Source organism: Haliaeetus leucocephalus, unplaced genomic scaffold (assembly GCF_000737465.1).
Source record: "Haliaeetus leucocephalus isolate CR32 unplaced genomic scaffold, Haliaeetus_leucocephalus-4.0 Scaffold229, whole genome shotgun sequence".
NCBI lineage: Eukaryota > Metazoa > Chordata > Aves > Accipitriformes > Accipitridae > Haliaeetus > Haliaeetus leucocephalus.
In genome coordinates this window covers 10188186-10204579 of record NW_010972665.1, presented here as the reverse complement: position 1 = coordinate 10204579, position 16394 = coordinate 10188186, and the positions used below count along the sequence as shown (strand labels likewise).

At 38.5% G+C, this 16394-nt stretch overlaps 1 protein-coding gene across 1 annotated transcript in view; it reads right to left on the bottom strand.

The window, feature by feature from the left end:
- Positions 1–569: 569 nt before the first annotated feature.
- GRID1 (glutamate receptor, ionotropic, delta 1) overlaps positions 570–16394 on the bottom strand; it is a 554546-nt gene continuing 538721 nt past the window's right edge. The window contains exon 16 of the mRNA XM_010567883.1: positions 570–998. Coding sequence (XP_010566185.1) covers positions 570–998 — 429 coding nt within the window. The remainder of the gene's footprint in view (positions 999–16394) is intronic.

The window sequence follows — 16394 nt, the reverse complement described above, 5'->3', positions numbered from 1 at the left end:
AAGTTCTCTTTTTTTGTTTGCTTGTTTGTTGGATTTTAGTTACAATTCATGTTTAACACATTTGTTACTACTATGCTAATACCAGCTGTTAAATTCTCCGAGTGAATTGCCATCTTGACTATAAAATAGGGTTCTGGGGAAAGGAGAGATCTGAGCATGGTGAACTTTTCTATCAAGAAACAGATAATGTTTTTGCTCTTAAAAAACAACAACAAAAAAGAACAGTAAGGGAATAAGTGTTGAAATCCACGGGAAAAAAATGTACGGCCCTCAGTCCCAGTAACTGGTCTTCTTTGGCACTTGAGAACGATCACAAGTAGTTTGCCTTTTTATTCATATAGAACAAAATTTACAAAGTCATTCATACATTTTTGTTTGTTTTTTGTTTTGTTTTTTACTGACTTCGAAAATTGGGAATATTCAAAATACACTTTTACCCCACTTCATTCTTTCATTATTTACAGGTATATACAAGAAAAATGTAGGAGTCTGTTTTGTTTTTTTTTTTTTTTGTTCCTTTTAAATTTTGTATTAAAAAGCTCTGCTGGTTGTTTTACTGTTTGTTTTCATCATATGGATGTTCCATGCGAGGGCTCCATTGCTTCTGGAATGACTCCCCCTGGCACAGACTGAAATGACATTGGGATCGGGGTTTTCACGGGACTCTGACGAAATAGTCCTCCATTCGGCGACCTGTGTTTACACTGTATGGAGGGCATGGTGGCTGAGCTGCTCAGGGGCAGCGGCAGGTTGCTGCCAGAGGCAGCTGTGAGTGTCCTGCTGGCACCATGAGTTGTCTGTTCTGGTAAAAAGGTGGTGACAGAAAGTTGCGTGTTCTGGTATTCGCGTACCGGCTCCAGGGTCTGAGCTGGCTGCATGCCACCAATCTCCAAGGCTGAGATTTCAATGGACGCTGGAGAGATTTGCTTGTGGGCTATGTCTTCATCAATTAAACTGTTCATGCGTCTATGGACCTGCTCCAGGTTCACTTCTTTGTCCTAGTGAGGAAGAAACCAGAACAATCAGTCCAAACACAATCTCTAATCCTGTCTGGCCCCCCTCCACTTCCTCTGTGTGACAGGAGTTGCTGTTCACTCATTACATTGCTTCGATTTCATCTGTGCCTACGCAAAACCTTGAGGTCTGCCCAACGTCTCCAGCTGATAAACACATGCTGAAGAAGACACCACCTCAACCTCAGCCTGCAAAAGCCCGTGATGTTGTCAATCCCGTCCTCCTTGGAGGTGAACAGATGGCTCTGGTTCACTTAACAGGAGCTGGCACCAGGGACCAGCACATCCCACAAGCCCTTAGCTCACCTTGCACAAGCCCAGAAAAAAAGCACATGGCAGGCAACAAGCGAGTTGGGACTCCAGATTCCAGCAAGCAGCTCGCCACCTTGTAACCACAAGACAGCTCACCACGGTCTCACCTAGCTGCAGTGCATTTTCTAAGGAACATGTCAGTAAAACACTGTGCACAGCCTAGCTGACTCCAGGGTAGTTGCTTCATGTGCCAAAATCTACTGGCCAGTGGTTGTGATGGTGAAGAAGTCTTCCCTTCCCAGCAGGAAGCTCTGGGTCACCTATGTGGCACAGACCATAGGCCTACTGGAACAGAGGTTCCAGAGAAAGACCTACACTGGGAGCCCTGGGGAGGGGACCACTCATTTGTGTTTTGAACAGTTGTGTGACCAACTATAAGCTGCCTGTCATCTAGACACATCATCTGGTAAAAGTCTGTCTGTGGTCAGAGCTTGGGAAAGTAACGCTGGTCTTCAGAAATGCATCACCATCTTCTGAGAACGTGTTGCCTAAGGCTGCCGGAGCGGTCTCTTCACAGGACTTTTGGGACCATTTACTCAACGTATTTTAGCTTTCATGAGGAAATATGGCAAAAGTAGTTGTCTTTAAAACCTGAATCAGCAAAGACCTGCAATGGGCTGTTTATCACCTCAGCACAGCATTCAGGATGCTCAGGTTGGAAAGACTGGCAGGGTAGAGTCAACCACCTGGGATGCTGCATGACTGAATTTTAATAGCTAGCATTGTAATGCCAGTAAAAAGATATTATATTATATCATTTCTGTATATTTCATAAAGCAAAGATATGATCCGCAGTTGTAGTTATTTGATGCAAGTGTAACATACAGCAGACTAGTAGCAAAGCACCTATAAAAGCCCACCAATTCTGGAACTGGAGAAATTCCCTGGTCTGACAGAAACCTGTAATTACACTAGGCAGCCAGCAAGATTCCAGCCTAAGAAGTAGGCTCAAACTTTTGTGTTCCAGTAATTCCTGATTGCCCACAGATCAACATGTGCTTAAATGTTGGTTAAACCCAACACCAGCAGTTTTACAGCTGTTCTGATTCATGCCAAAAACTAGGCTCTGGGAACAGAGAAGTATAAGGTGCCACTGCCACCCACTCCTCATGGTATTTTGCCACTGGTGTTCAGGTGGAGCACAGAGAATTACAATATTATTCCAGTGGTACGCAGTGCTATGCAACTTTGCTTTCACCTGTAAATTGACAAGTCAACTCCAAAGCCCTTGATTCCAGTCAATGTCAACTACAGATTTGATTCTAACCTTGTGATTTAACACCACTTCTACATTACTCAAGAACTGTTGGATTTGCTGATCTCTATGTGGATTTGGAAATGAATTAGTGCTACATGATGATGAACTCAAACCTGTGTCCTTAGCTTAGGCTAAATCCATATTGATTTCAACTGGAGTACAATTGTTCAGCAATTAAAGGGCTGAGCTGCATGTTGTACCTCCTCTGCTAATCAGTAGAAAATTAATTCCTATTTCATTTACATCACAAATCCACCAAAATCCCAATGGAGCTCCCAGAAACCTGGGGGATATCATCTTCCTCACCAAAGAAACAGTTTTTTTGAAAATACTGCTTTTTTAGTGAAATCCTCTAATCAGATAATTTTGAGTTAGAGGAAATCAATGGGCAATAAATAAAACCTCAAACTTTTGTGGCAGAAAGAGACCACACAATACTTGACCAGATAAACCCTGCAGCTGCATTAAGTCCTTCTTGCCAACAGCTGTACCTGACCTGTCAGGCTTTTCATTAAGTTAGATGATAACACAGAGGTTCTTTCATAAACTCTGTAACTAGGTAAATTAAGGATTTGTGGTACAATGGCCAGAGGGTTACGTGGATTTAATTCATAATTTTATTTATTTCTATTTCTTGAAGTACAATTGTGGACTGGGAGCAAGTGTGATGTATCCTTACATTATCCCCTGTTGGGAGTAAGGGCTTGACCTCTATGGGCAGGTTGCTTTTGCACAGATGTCTGGCCGCCTACTGCTGTGTTTTTGTCAGCTGTCTGCCAGTGAAAGCTTGCTGCAAAGTTCTGCTTATCCACAAACTTTATCTGTGTCTAAGGAAGCTAACTCCCAGAAGCCCTTTAGATAATGCTTCTTTAGGTACCCCGCACTATTTCTTTTCTTAAAAATGCTGCTAGCTTTGATTTAGACACCGAGGTTGGCATTCCAGTTTCCTGGGACCCATGTTCTTGCTAAGCCCCTACTACAAAATAAGAAAAAAGTAGAGAACTCAGGTTAGAACTGAGCAAATACTAGAACAAATTTTCCTAAATAAGACTTTGGAGAAATGTTTATGACTCGTTTGCATTTTTCTGAGCTTTTGCCAAATGCTAATGCCTTCTTCAGATCATTTCAGGTGAAAATATACATCGAAATTGTATTTGTATTTTTTGATTGCAAGCACATTCTCAGTGCATTCCATCCTGCTTTGCTACAGGAACAAATACAATGTGGCTGAGATAACTAGCCAAGCCAGAGGGAAAGGTAGAGTTTCAATATTTGCAACATGCAGTCATTAACTGTTTGCAGAGGAAAAACACATTTGTGAATGAAGTGTGCTCTTCATTTGGAGCATCCGTGCACAATAGGTCATAAAATTCAAAGGATGAATTAATCCCGGTTATATATTTAGCTTAGCTCTTTTAAGATGTAAACATGAAGAGCCACAGATGGGATGCTCTTAATAGCCATCTCCTGCTTCAGACCAGAGGGGTTATTAAGGACCACCTTGTTTGGAATGTTTCCCTCTGTTGGCCTGACAGGATTGCCCTCTTTTCTTCTATTATGCACAGTCCAGCCCTGGGACAGCACTCCTCAAGAAAATGGTGGATTTGCAGTTGCTTAGGTTTCACAATATAACCTTATGTTTCACTGTGCTAAAGTTTTTATTATCAAGAAAAAGAAAACCATAATTCCTGCACACAGACGTCACATTTTATCTACAACAGAACACTTTATGAAGTTAGCAGAGAAGTAAATGCTTGGGATTCTTTTCAGAGGTAGGGGTGGGGAATTCATTTGCCTACTTCTTTCTTCAGCATTAAGGACAACTTTCTGGCCTTATTAAGATCAGAGAAAACTTTTTAAAGGCTTCCAAGAACCCAGAAGTTCATGTTATTCCTTCTTTTTGTTGTTAAAATAAACTGTTTGTAAAGGTTAAGGAAAACAAGTCTGTCTCTGAGGAATAATAAAACCACATTTTTAAAGGTTCTTCCCTTTGTCTTATTAGATGAAGCGCAGCTAAATAACAAAATGTCAAGCTTTGTATGAAACTATCTAATGCTGAATGAATGATTTTTCAAATGCTTTAAAAAAACCCTAAGATAAATATTAGAAACCCTTGAAAAGATTAGTCTGTTGTTACATACTAGAAGATTGCCTTGAATCCCAAGATTTCCAGAACTGAAGGTTTTGGGATAGCTTTATTTGACAAGCCAAGTTTTCAGAATTCGTAAATTCTGTAAATCTCGTCTTTCTTTTCCTTTATTGTTCTCCTGGAAAATTCAGTAACAAAGCATATGTTACTGAAAAGTAACAAGGTAAATGGAAAAAGGGTTAAATGGTAATAAAGCCAGAAAAACAAATCATAAAAGTTATGATGTTTTGCTCCCTTGTTTGTTCACTGTTCTCCTTTGGTTTTAGTTCTATAATTCTCATTAAATATGAGCCATTTGTTATAATTTTAAGCACTTAGGTTGCATTTTTTTAATTTCCTGAGGCTTTTTCACCTGAATTGTGAAATGGTAATGTAGCATTGCAAAAGATTTTTAAGCTTTCCAATGCCGTAACTGTTCTCTATTTTTGCATTCCTCTATGAAAAAAATTAACGAATTAAAATTAATAAATTACTAGAAATTAATAAATTGAAGCTTGGAGCTAGGGCATGGCAGAACCACCAGACCTTGCTGCTGGAAGGAAAAACCAGGAGCCATAGTGGAGGCTGGGGTGCTGGTTTTCCAGCACAGACTTCCCTTACCCAAAGGAAAGCCCCTCGGGGGAAGCCTCACTGCTTCTCTTCACAAAGGTTTCTGGCTTCAGCTTCAATTAGCTCCAGTTAGGTCTCTTCAGAGCTGAATGAATGAGCTCCAAACTTAATACTTCAGTGTCTGTGACACAAAGGCTTCTTCTCTTTCTCTTTTGTACTTAATATGTAAAACTTAGTTAATGTTATAAATATGTCATATCTCAGATGTTTCCTGCCAATTCAACTTCACTTTTCCTATATAGCTACATTGGATAAATGTATACATTTGTGTTGCCAGAAGGAGATAAAATATTTTTCCTTTGCTACCTTCATAATTCTATTTTCACTATTAATGTTGTACTCCAAATAGATCAGTTGAGGAAATTAATCAGTGAAGGGAAGAAAAAATATCACGTGTAAGGAAAATTAATTATAAACACAGGCTTATCCTCCTCAAGCCTAAGGAAAACAGCTAACCGAACATTGCTTCTGCTCAGGAAATTATCTAACTCATAAATACCAATTTAAATGTCATTCTTCCCCAATGAGTTTGAGTTCTGGAAGGGCAAATGAAGGGCATGTTTCTGATACGTCCCAAGCACTTAATCATGAGTGACAGGTTCAATGGCCTATCACCAACAGCAGGAGAACACCATGGCAATTGTTGGTGTGGCTTTGAAGGATGCTCACCAGAATTATCTGGGAACTACTAATCCTGCACAACCGCACCTGGATGAAACTACAGCTCCTTTCAGGACTAACCAAGTTTGGCCTTATCGTGGGGAAAGAAATTATGGCAAGATATAAATGCAGACAGGATGATTTACAGAGTAATCATTTTTTTTTTTCTAGCTTATTTTCTGCAGCTTTTGACAGTGGGCTCTAATAAAAACCTGTGGGAAGTCAGATTGAAAGAATATGAAACTACTTGGGAGGTTTGGAGTCAGTTAACATTATCAAATATGAGAGACATCTCACTGAGTGTTGGAAAGGAGCTTCTGGCTGATGTTTTCAAGAAATTGCCTAGATCGCTCTAAACAATTAATTCAAGGCGATACTGTTCAGCTGCCAGGATTGTAACGGTTGGGATTTTCCACAGGGAAGATTTCTGAGAAAAATATTTTTATTAAAGACACTAATGTGGCCTCTTGTTCTTACTCGTGATTTCTCTGATCTTATCACAAAGTTCAAGAGAAACCACTTGAAGAGATAAAAATGTTGCAAGCTGATTAAGCAGTTTCAGTAAGGCCAAAAAGGGAGACAAATGTCCAAAAAGGAAGGCCAAATATCTGCAGAAATTTGATGCTAAAACTACACCAAAACTGTGATAAGTTGCATCTGCATCCCACACATGCAAATAAAACCACACTAGGCTAGAGGAGAAGATAAAGACTGATGGTCCTGACCCTAAATATCAAGCACTAAAAATTCAGAAACTTAGCCAATATGGGCAGACAGGCACATACACCAAGGCACTATCATGAATGCGTCAATACCTCCCGGTCAGATGCTGATAACTGTGCCAAGTATTAAAAGCCTGTTAATGCAGCTCTTACTAAGCATCAGGAGATATGCAGAAAATAATGCTTTTAAAGTACTATAGTCTCAATCATCAATCATGATGCTTTTCTGCTTTGTTTGTTTGTTTGTTTCTGTCTTGGGTGACAATATGAAGGATTATCTTGTGGTGAGAGAATGAAACCAACACGTAAAAGTTAGTATTACATTTTCATTCTGTGAAAGAACTATTTAAAAGAATAAAGACAATTTGTGATTAGGACTGGGGTTCAAAATTTGAGTCAAGCCCCAGCCTCAGACACACATTTCTTCTTCTGACCTTGAACAGCTTACATGCCAGTCCCTCTACCAACCGTATAAAACACCTCTTAACCCATACACATATGTTAAAAAATAGAAGTATCAGTGGTAATGAGACACAGATGATGGAAGGCACACATGTACCCAGCTAGGCAGAAAGGAAGTCTCTGAGGTGCTTGCATGCACAGACAGACATACTACATAACTGAAAAACAAAGCAGAGAGACAAAACTGAAACAGCTAAGTTTCCATGCTCAGGTACCCACAGGCTATTTTCTTCTTAGCTCAGCGTCAAAACCCACAGCTCCACCCAGCTGCCAGCTTCTGCCCATGGGGTTTCAGACATCATGGACTCAAATATTTAGCTTGTTAAGGAGAAATGAAGAAACAGCAGCTCTGCATATGTACTTTTGTTTAAGATTATTTTGAAATTCTGTATTCACCCAGGGTCATTACCATTACTTTCAGCTACAGCTACTGCATAGATAAAGCTGAAATTTTAATTTATTCCAGGAGACTCTGACAGAGTGGCAAAACCAGACATAATTGGCTTGCTTGAGAAGAAAAAGCAATGATGATATATGTAATAGATGTGCTGCAAAACAATGACAACACAGTATGGTATTATATTAATACAAATAACCCCTTTTTAATACGACTCAGTTTGCCACACTCATTATTCTAGAGATTCCACAGTTGACAATGCAGTGAAATGCAGACAGACGTGTAAACAGATGCAGTGATGATATATGTTTGCTGTCATTAATTTAACACAGGCAACTGACCTAGTCAAATAGCACTTAATGTTACATAAAATTTGCTGAGTGGTTTCTGAGTGTACTCTGCTAGATGCCAGTTTGACCGTAACAGTATCTTATTAGAAATAAGTACAGATGCACCTCGAGAATCTACTTGAAAGCTACTTTTATAAATAGGCCCAACTCTGCAATCAAGCTTCTGCTCTCATAAGTGGAAACTGTACCATGTATTTTAAATTAGCAATTAACTAAGCTATCATCCATAAAACAGCTGTTAGGAGAATGCATTGAGACTGACATCAGTTGAGGTCCAGTTGAGCACTGTTATCCAATTGAAAGGATAAAATAAATGAAAGAAGCTCGCAATATATTAATTTCATTCAATGTGTAATCATCTTCAAAGAAACAAAACTTCATAAAAAATTATGTACAAGAGGCCACCTTATTCACTAGGAGATGCTCTCCTTCACCAGAGAGCAGAGATTCCTTTATGAAGAGACAGTAATATTCTTTTCCCTTTTAAGTAAACCTGAAAAAAAAGTGAGAAAGAACAGAATACTGCAAAGATGATGTTAATGTGATAGAAAATTGTTTCAAATACATTGCCAATGTTTATTCCCACCTACCCCCAGCCAGAAAATACCTATAATTGGTGAAAGTAAGAAACTATTACCAAAACCCTAGAGACCAATGAAGTAACAGTGACTTGATACAGAATTGCTACAAGTAGCAAGGAGCTTCAGGAAGCAGTCCCTATCTTCCCACACTCACATTGCTCCCCTTACCCAGGTTAGATTTATCCAACCTGGAATCACATCTAGCCAGGGATCTAATTCTTAAGATGGCTTAACTGTCCCATGCTTTGAGCCTGTGAGCCTTGTCCAGAAATGCACCAGACGATAAGTTCCCCACCAGGCTGTTGAAGCTGACGATGCACACCAATTTAAACCAGCTGAACATCTGTCTGTGTTTTATTTTTTCTCTTCAACTGCATCCACATGCTATGGCACTGTGTGAATAAATGCGCAGGGCACAGTACCAATGGGACAAGCATTGCACATCAGGTGCCTGCAGGTAGCCCCACAGTCTCTTGCAGTGGGCTGCTCCCACTTTCATCACAATCCATTAACTAAATGCAATCACAGAGAAACACTGGCTAGTCCTTACAACCAACAGCAGACTCAAACTCGCAAGCTGAGAGGCTGTGATAGCATCCTCATTTGTTATTCAGTACGAAAGGGGACATTCAGCCTCATGCTGAGGTATTCAAGCTTTAAAATCCTTACCAACCTTGGTTCACAAGCATTAGAAGCTGGTAACTCAACTACAAAGAAAATGAATGACTGGTTCACATTATACAGATGTTTCCACAGTGTTCATGAGCTTAAAAATAAACAGGACAGTAAGAGAATGCCAAGAAACATTTTTCAACACAAGCAGCAAAATGCAGTACTGAATGAGTGCTGGTTGATGAGCATGCCAATGTCTCTGCAAAGGAACTCTTTTTAGGAGAAAGGAGAATTTGCACATGGAGAAACCTTTACTGTGCACACACTGCATATATTGTAGTTACAGGCACTTCTAACAACACAAAGGTTAGGTTCAAGGGAAGTTCCAGGAAGAGGTAAAGATGAGGAGAAAACTAGCAAGGATTCATCTGTACAGGCATTTGCAACAACAAACCAATTATCTGTGTGTTTATTATAAATTCTCACCATGCTTCTGAGGCCCAACCTCACATCATTGGCCATCTCCAGATAGAAAGGGAAAGGAAGACATGGAGAGAAAAAAAAGGATCAAGATAGTGAGGCTAAAAATGTAATTAATATTTCACTCTTTTTAGCAAACATATTATTACTTCTTATACTTCTGGTTTGAAATAGCAAATTCTAGCCACCGCAACCAAAGAGGATGGCCCTGAAGAGGGTGGTGTTTTCAAAATTCAACTACATCTAAAATGACCCTGTGAAGTGACATATTATTCTTTTATGAAGTAAAGATTAAATTCATGAAGGTTCTGTTCCAAAACTCACTAAAAATTCATGGATTCTTTACATTGCTCTACACAGCTTTTAAATCCTAAATTATTATCTAATCCATAAGGGATGTAATTTTTCACTCTACTGAGCCCAAAGCAAAGAAATGCCACCCTTTAACAGTCTGATTTACTCTACTGGAGCATCAGCCATAACAGACTGCTCTATCATCATCCTTCTTCACCATTCCAGCCTAGTCAAATCCAAATCTCAAAAGTTCCCATTTTTTCCTATTATGCCAGGAATACAAGAGCGAGTTGGCACAGGAGACACTTGGAGTTGCTTCTACAATCTGTGTGATGCCCAGCAATAGTTGTCTTGCAAAGCCTCTTCTCTCCACTCCAGCTATGAGAAAGCCTTAGAAAACTCTTACTCCTGACTATTAGCCAGAAATGTTTTAATTAAAAAATGAATTTTGAAAAGGTTTCTGCACCCCCGTTCAGGGTTATATTTTGGAAAATGCCCAAGTTCCTATTTCAACATGAGAAAAGACATGGCCAGCCAAATCATTAAAATAGCTCAGCATAATAAAAATCTGGCCACCAGTTTCCCAAAAGAGAAATCTTAGATGCTGAATACTTCTGAAGAAATAGTAGTTCTAATGTTGAGTAAGTCCAAGTAGGTCTTTTCTATATATGTGCCTATAAATAAGGTTCTGAACTTAAGGAAAATCATAACCAAACCATCAATTTTTTTTTTCCTATGTATTTTCCACAATATTAGCACCTGTGATTCCTTAATATTTTGCTGATATTGAGCACAGGTTATTTCAGGTATTATAAAATTATTTTAATTAAATGGATAAATAGATTTATAAATTGCTTGTTAATATTATTGTACGGTAAGTTCAATCTTCAGCAAATCACTTTAATGCACACATAACTTCCAATTTATGGTTTATACATGTTGGTTTCAAAGCAACTCAAGTTTGATCCTACACCAGTAAAATGAATGGAAATGTTTTGGTGATCTGGGTGAGATCAGGATCAAACTCTTATTTAATTTTATGTACATGTTTAAATGCTTAGTTGGATCAAGGTCTAAGGCATTTTTACAAACCACAAAATTGTAAAAAAAATATTGAGAAAACAGTCACATTTTATGGTTTTTATTTTAAACTTTTACTGATTTTGTTATTACTGAACATTCAACCCCCCCTCAGAAAGTCAACTTTAAAATACCACTGCAGGCTGAGATAAAATATACAAACATTAGCTCTGTAAACATTGTGTGAAGAATCTAAAAGAATCTCATGCATTAAGGCTCCAATTCAGTAAAACACATAAGCTCATGCCAAGCACATGAGCAGCCACAGAAGTTCTCTGGGATAGGTGATGTAATCCAACTTAAGCAAGTACTTAATTCATTACCAAACTTGAACTTTAAACAGGTTGTTTCTTCCTGACTTCCCCGCATGGCAACATTCATTTTTTAAGCTTATTTCTGTTCAGTATCCCCCGCCCCCGAGGTTCATGCCAAGTAAATCCAGATTATATCCCTAAGAATCCTATTAGCAGGGTTTTCTTATATGACTGAGACAAAAATTAAGCCAAACACAAAAATCCCTTCCTTGCAGCTAGGGAAATATGCTGGAACCAAACTTGAATGTTTCAACACTGCTTTGGGTGGCAGAAGCCTGGGCCCAATGTCATTAATCAGGGGATGACATGTCACTTTCAAATCCATTATACCCTTGACCTAAATCTATGGTGATCAATAGCAAGAGTTGACTGATTTCATTGGATTCTGGATGAGCACACTGTGACCAGATATTAGAGTGTATCTGCTTCACTGCTAGGGACCTCTAAGGAGAAAATCTTGTTTCTTCACTCATGTAAAAAGCCAACACTGAGTTAGTTAAGATGCCCTTCCAGCTATTATCAGTTTCTGTATAAGGCAATTTACATATTATGCCTTCCTCCTTTTTTTTTTTTTTCCCCCTCTTTAACTGATTCTTCCAGTTTATACTTCATCATCAAACAACATTAAACTTTGCATTCTGGGATGACTGATTCCTAACACCGCTTTGCTGATTTAAAAATGCTAGTTAAATGAAGTTTCTCAGCTTATTATATTCAAAGCTAGTTTGAAACTGAATTTCTAGATGGCATTAAAATGCATTATTTTGCCAGTGTTTGCATGATTTATTTTCCCCAAAAATCTTTATTTATTCTTAGAAAAGTAGAATACAATACAGTGATACAAACAAATGATCATTTATATGCAACTGAGCAAAAAATGTACAAAGATTTCAGACATGTCATAAAAATACAGAAAAAAATAATTTAAAATAAAAACAAGATAAAATATAGAGGACATGCAATGAAGGGAAAATAAAATATCAGTTTGATGATCTCATGTTTCCTTTCATTCTCAAAAGGAACCATCCCGGGGGAAATAAAATTGTCAGATAAAAAGATAACACCACAAAGGAGACAAGGTAAATGAAGTGACGAAGAAAAAGACAAGGAAAGTGAAAATAATGGTGAAAGCATAAGACTCTTTAATAATCAAAACCAACGCTGCTGACACCATGCTGAAGGTATGGAAGCCTTGACTGCCATGGAATAATATCTGGTTGGAGAACTTAAGTGAGATGAATACGGTGCAAACCACAATTCTTAGCAGTGACAAATTTTGATCCATTGGACTCGTATCTGCTAGCTCCTATTTCCACTTCTACACTACAGTGGGTTTCATAGTCTTCTAATACCAGAGGAGAGTCCTAGTGGGTAACTTTAATGACTGCTAAAGCTGGAAATATGGATTTTTGAGGTAGGCTGGAATTTGCATATCATCAAACATGGAAACAGGGGAACTTAAGGCAGATCATACAAGGCTGCCCTGGCCAGAGATACAGGTTTTCTTTCTTTCATCCTGCATACTGCCAAGATATTTGTGATGATTTTTAGAGTAATTTTGCTACCTCCCACTACCCTATAGAGCTAGCAAGTATTGCAGAGTCTAGACTTTTTGAGATTCAATAACATTTAAAACATTATTAAGCTGGGAGTAGCAGAAAACAGGAATGATAAGATGCTGTTACTAGTACACAAGTCTGCTCCCACTCTGGACAGTACCTGAATTGCTGCCCCCTTTTAATCATTTAAAAATAAAAAGTGAGAACAGAAAAGTGAAAAGAGTCTGTTGAATAAAATGATTTTGCAGAAGCATGAGAAAGTTAAGAAATCACAAACTAAGCTGTGAAGACTGTAATTGTTAATGAATTATAAACTTGAAACAAGTTATGAGGCAATGACTAGTAGCAACTCAGGAGGTGGAAAATTATGCTATTCCTTAACCAGTAAAAACCCCCAAATCTTCATGCACTACAAAATTGCAAACACACTAGATACAGTTTCTGAAACACTCACATTGCTAGGAGTAGCACAGCCGGTTTGGAGAAAATACATTTCTGTTTTATAATATATATTATCTCAGCTAAGAAAGAATCAAACCAAGAATTCCTTGAGATTATTGCAATGTTGTCTTTCAAAAGCTCTATAAACAATAAGTGAATCAATATCACCTTTTATGGAAGTTGCAAAAAATATATGTTCCCAGCAAAAATATCATCCTGTATAAGTGACTAATTTTCTTTGATGTGGGTTTCCCCGTTGAGTTGGTTTTAGTGAATACATCTTGTGCACAGTGAAAAAAATGTGGGAATTTAACTTTCTTTCCATGAATAATATGATATTTTATCTTTGCTTCTAAGTTTTCATTGTTTTGGAGTATAGTAAACAGATGAACTAGGAGTGCTTTCTTAATAGTTCTGAAAAGATCTCAGTAGTAATAATCTTCAAGGGGAATAGTACATCACAATAAGACGTAGCTGATAAAGCACAGAGGATGCTGGGGAGTCCATTGCAGTAAGCAGCTACACTTGATCATAATGACAACAAAGATTTGAAAACTGTCTTTCAGTCTGTCAAATGGAATAAAAGATACAAACAACCCGATAATGTGGCAAATCCCTTGGCAGTTAAATGATCCAAATTATATAGCTTACTGATATCATGAAATAAATGCATAGGTCTCATACCAAAAGATATAGCAATCCAGAGATAATTATTGAAAGCTCAACATTTCTATGGTACCAGGTTTCAATAACCTTATCAGATTGCTCAGCTATTCAAAAGGGACATAGAGTGACTGAACAGAGATTCTAGAATAAATATAAATTTTCCTTTTTTATTTTACAACTCCCCAAATTTCTGAAGCTTACCAAAGTCAAAAGATTTGGTATCAGTATTGCAGGCTGAGTAGCAGCTGTGTAAATTTAAGATTTTAACACATAGAGATAGATGTATGAGCTGGCTAAATTTCACTCTGGGTATAGGACGGCTGGATATTAACAACATTTAGGAGAGGATGATTGTAAATTCTACAAAATCTGATTTGAAAGAGATGATCAAATGTAAATTTTCCTGATTAAGAAAATAATAAGGACATTTAAACTTTTCTATATATCTTTCCAACTTTAAGAGATTACAAACTTGAGCCCTAATAGAAGAATGCAGCATGGTGTTGCAGGTATACATTTTTTCCTGATGTCAGAGCTAATCTTTCTTTTGTTAATCTGATCTGATAAGGATTAAATGAAGAATTAAAAGGAATAACATTAAGACTTTTACAGCAGAAATCATTAGAAACATTTTTACAAATCTGCTTCAAATAGAATAAAAATATCTTGTATCAACATCCTGAAAATCAACTCAGCCTTCACTCTTCTAGCAAGAAATCTCACTGTTCCGTGCATGATAGAATTGTGAACCAATGGCAACCATGGTTTTGGGAAAGAAAAGGAAGTCCATCTTTTCTGAAGGTTTATCTTAATGAACTGACTTAATGGGTAGAAACAATACTTTTTTTTAATTGAGTAGGGCAGATTTTCTTCATCTGTGAACAATGTAAAAAATATTCTAGTTGGAAGTAGTCTCTGTCTGACATAACTTCCTATAAAGTCTCTACAAATGTAGATCAGTTTCATGTCAAAGTCCAAGTTACGCTATTGGGTTTCAAAAGATAGGCTTCTTGTTCCTCCCAGTTACATAGTTAACACTATGTTTTTCACACTCATTGTAATTAAGAGTTGTGATTTATACCACACAGACATTTGAGTCCTTGAACACCTCAATGCATTGGCTAAGGCTAACCCCCACAAAAGCCAACGGAATACAAAGTGGAAGACGAAAAGACAACAAACTGGCAAATATCAACACCTTAATGTCAGCTGAAAACATTTCTCCAATGCTAATGAAGGCTGTGCATGTTCTTCCAGCCACAGACTTCACAGACCCTTGACATACAGAACGACAGTCTCTAATAAATCCTTTCTCTCTCTCTCCAGCAAGCTGCATGGCCGTCCAACCCTGTCATAAACCTGCCAGAGCAGTCGTGCATCCATCTTCCCAACATGTCTCTGGTTGTTGAGTTGGCAATTGTTGGCATGATACAGCCTACCAAGTGGGTCAAGCCAAAGACAGAATGTTACACAAGGGCTCTACAAGTCATGACAACTCCTCATTTGATCCTGAATCTGCTGTAATTTTCTACAATGGATTTATAAAGCTCCTAACAGGGTAAGAGTCACACAGAAGCCCAACACTGCCTCCTTGTCCTTTGCCTCCGGAGGTGACTGGTGGATGAGGCAACACCAAAGTCTAATCTTAGGCTGCAAGACAATCAGCCCTTTCTGTGACCCTCCACAAGCTCTGCACTTCACAGAAGAAAATGGTTGGAAGATAATCCAGTTCCCACATTGTTCTGATGATATCACAGAATTCGTGTTTTACCAAAGCTTTCCCAAAAGCAGAAAATCAGCAGCATGACTAAAGTTTGCAGCTGTTACTGAACTAACGACTTGGCTGGAGTATCAGGTGCAGCTAAGAGGCAGATTTTAATGTTCTGTATGTGCTATGCATGCTGTAGCTCTGTTATTATGGGTATTGCTGTAGAAATGCTGGATAATGCCCAGTGACAGAAATGGGATATCCCGAACACACTCCTCCCGGAGATCAAATCTTCTTGCTTTTGGTCCCCTAAGCAACGCTCAGCCACTCTTCCTGACTCAAGAAGAGGAGTCTCCAGGACTCAGTGCTCCCCTCATCCCTGGATCCTGTCCCTCCCAAAGTTTTGAAACTTGGTTCTTGTGAATACGCTGAAAAACTTCAACCACTCTACACCACCTCTTCCGAAACTTGGTTTCCTATCTTAATGACAGTGGCCATCAGCAATCCCTCTTCAATCCCTCCTCACTAGCAGTGCATAAATAAAAATCCCTCCTCACTAGTAGTACGTAAATAAAATATTGCTGCCCACTAATCTCCCAAGAAATATCTGCTACGTTCGTTTGCTAATTTATCCGAGTGGATGTTGTGGTCACCGTGACCGCAGCCCGCTACCCTCAGCCCCCTGGGCGCCGTCCCGCCGGGCGGGCGGCCATTACCCGCGGGCCCG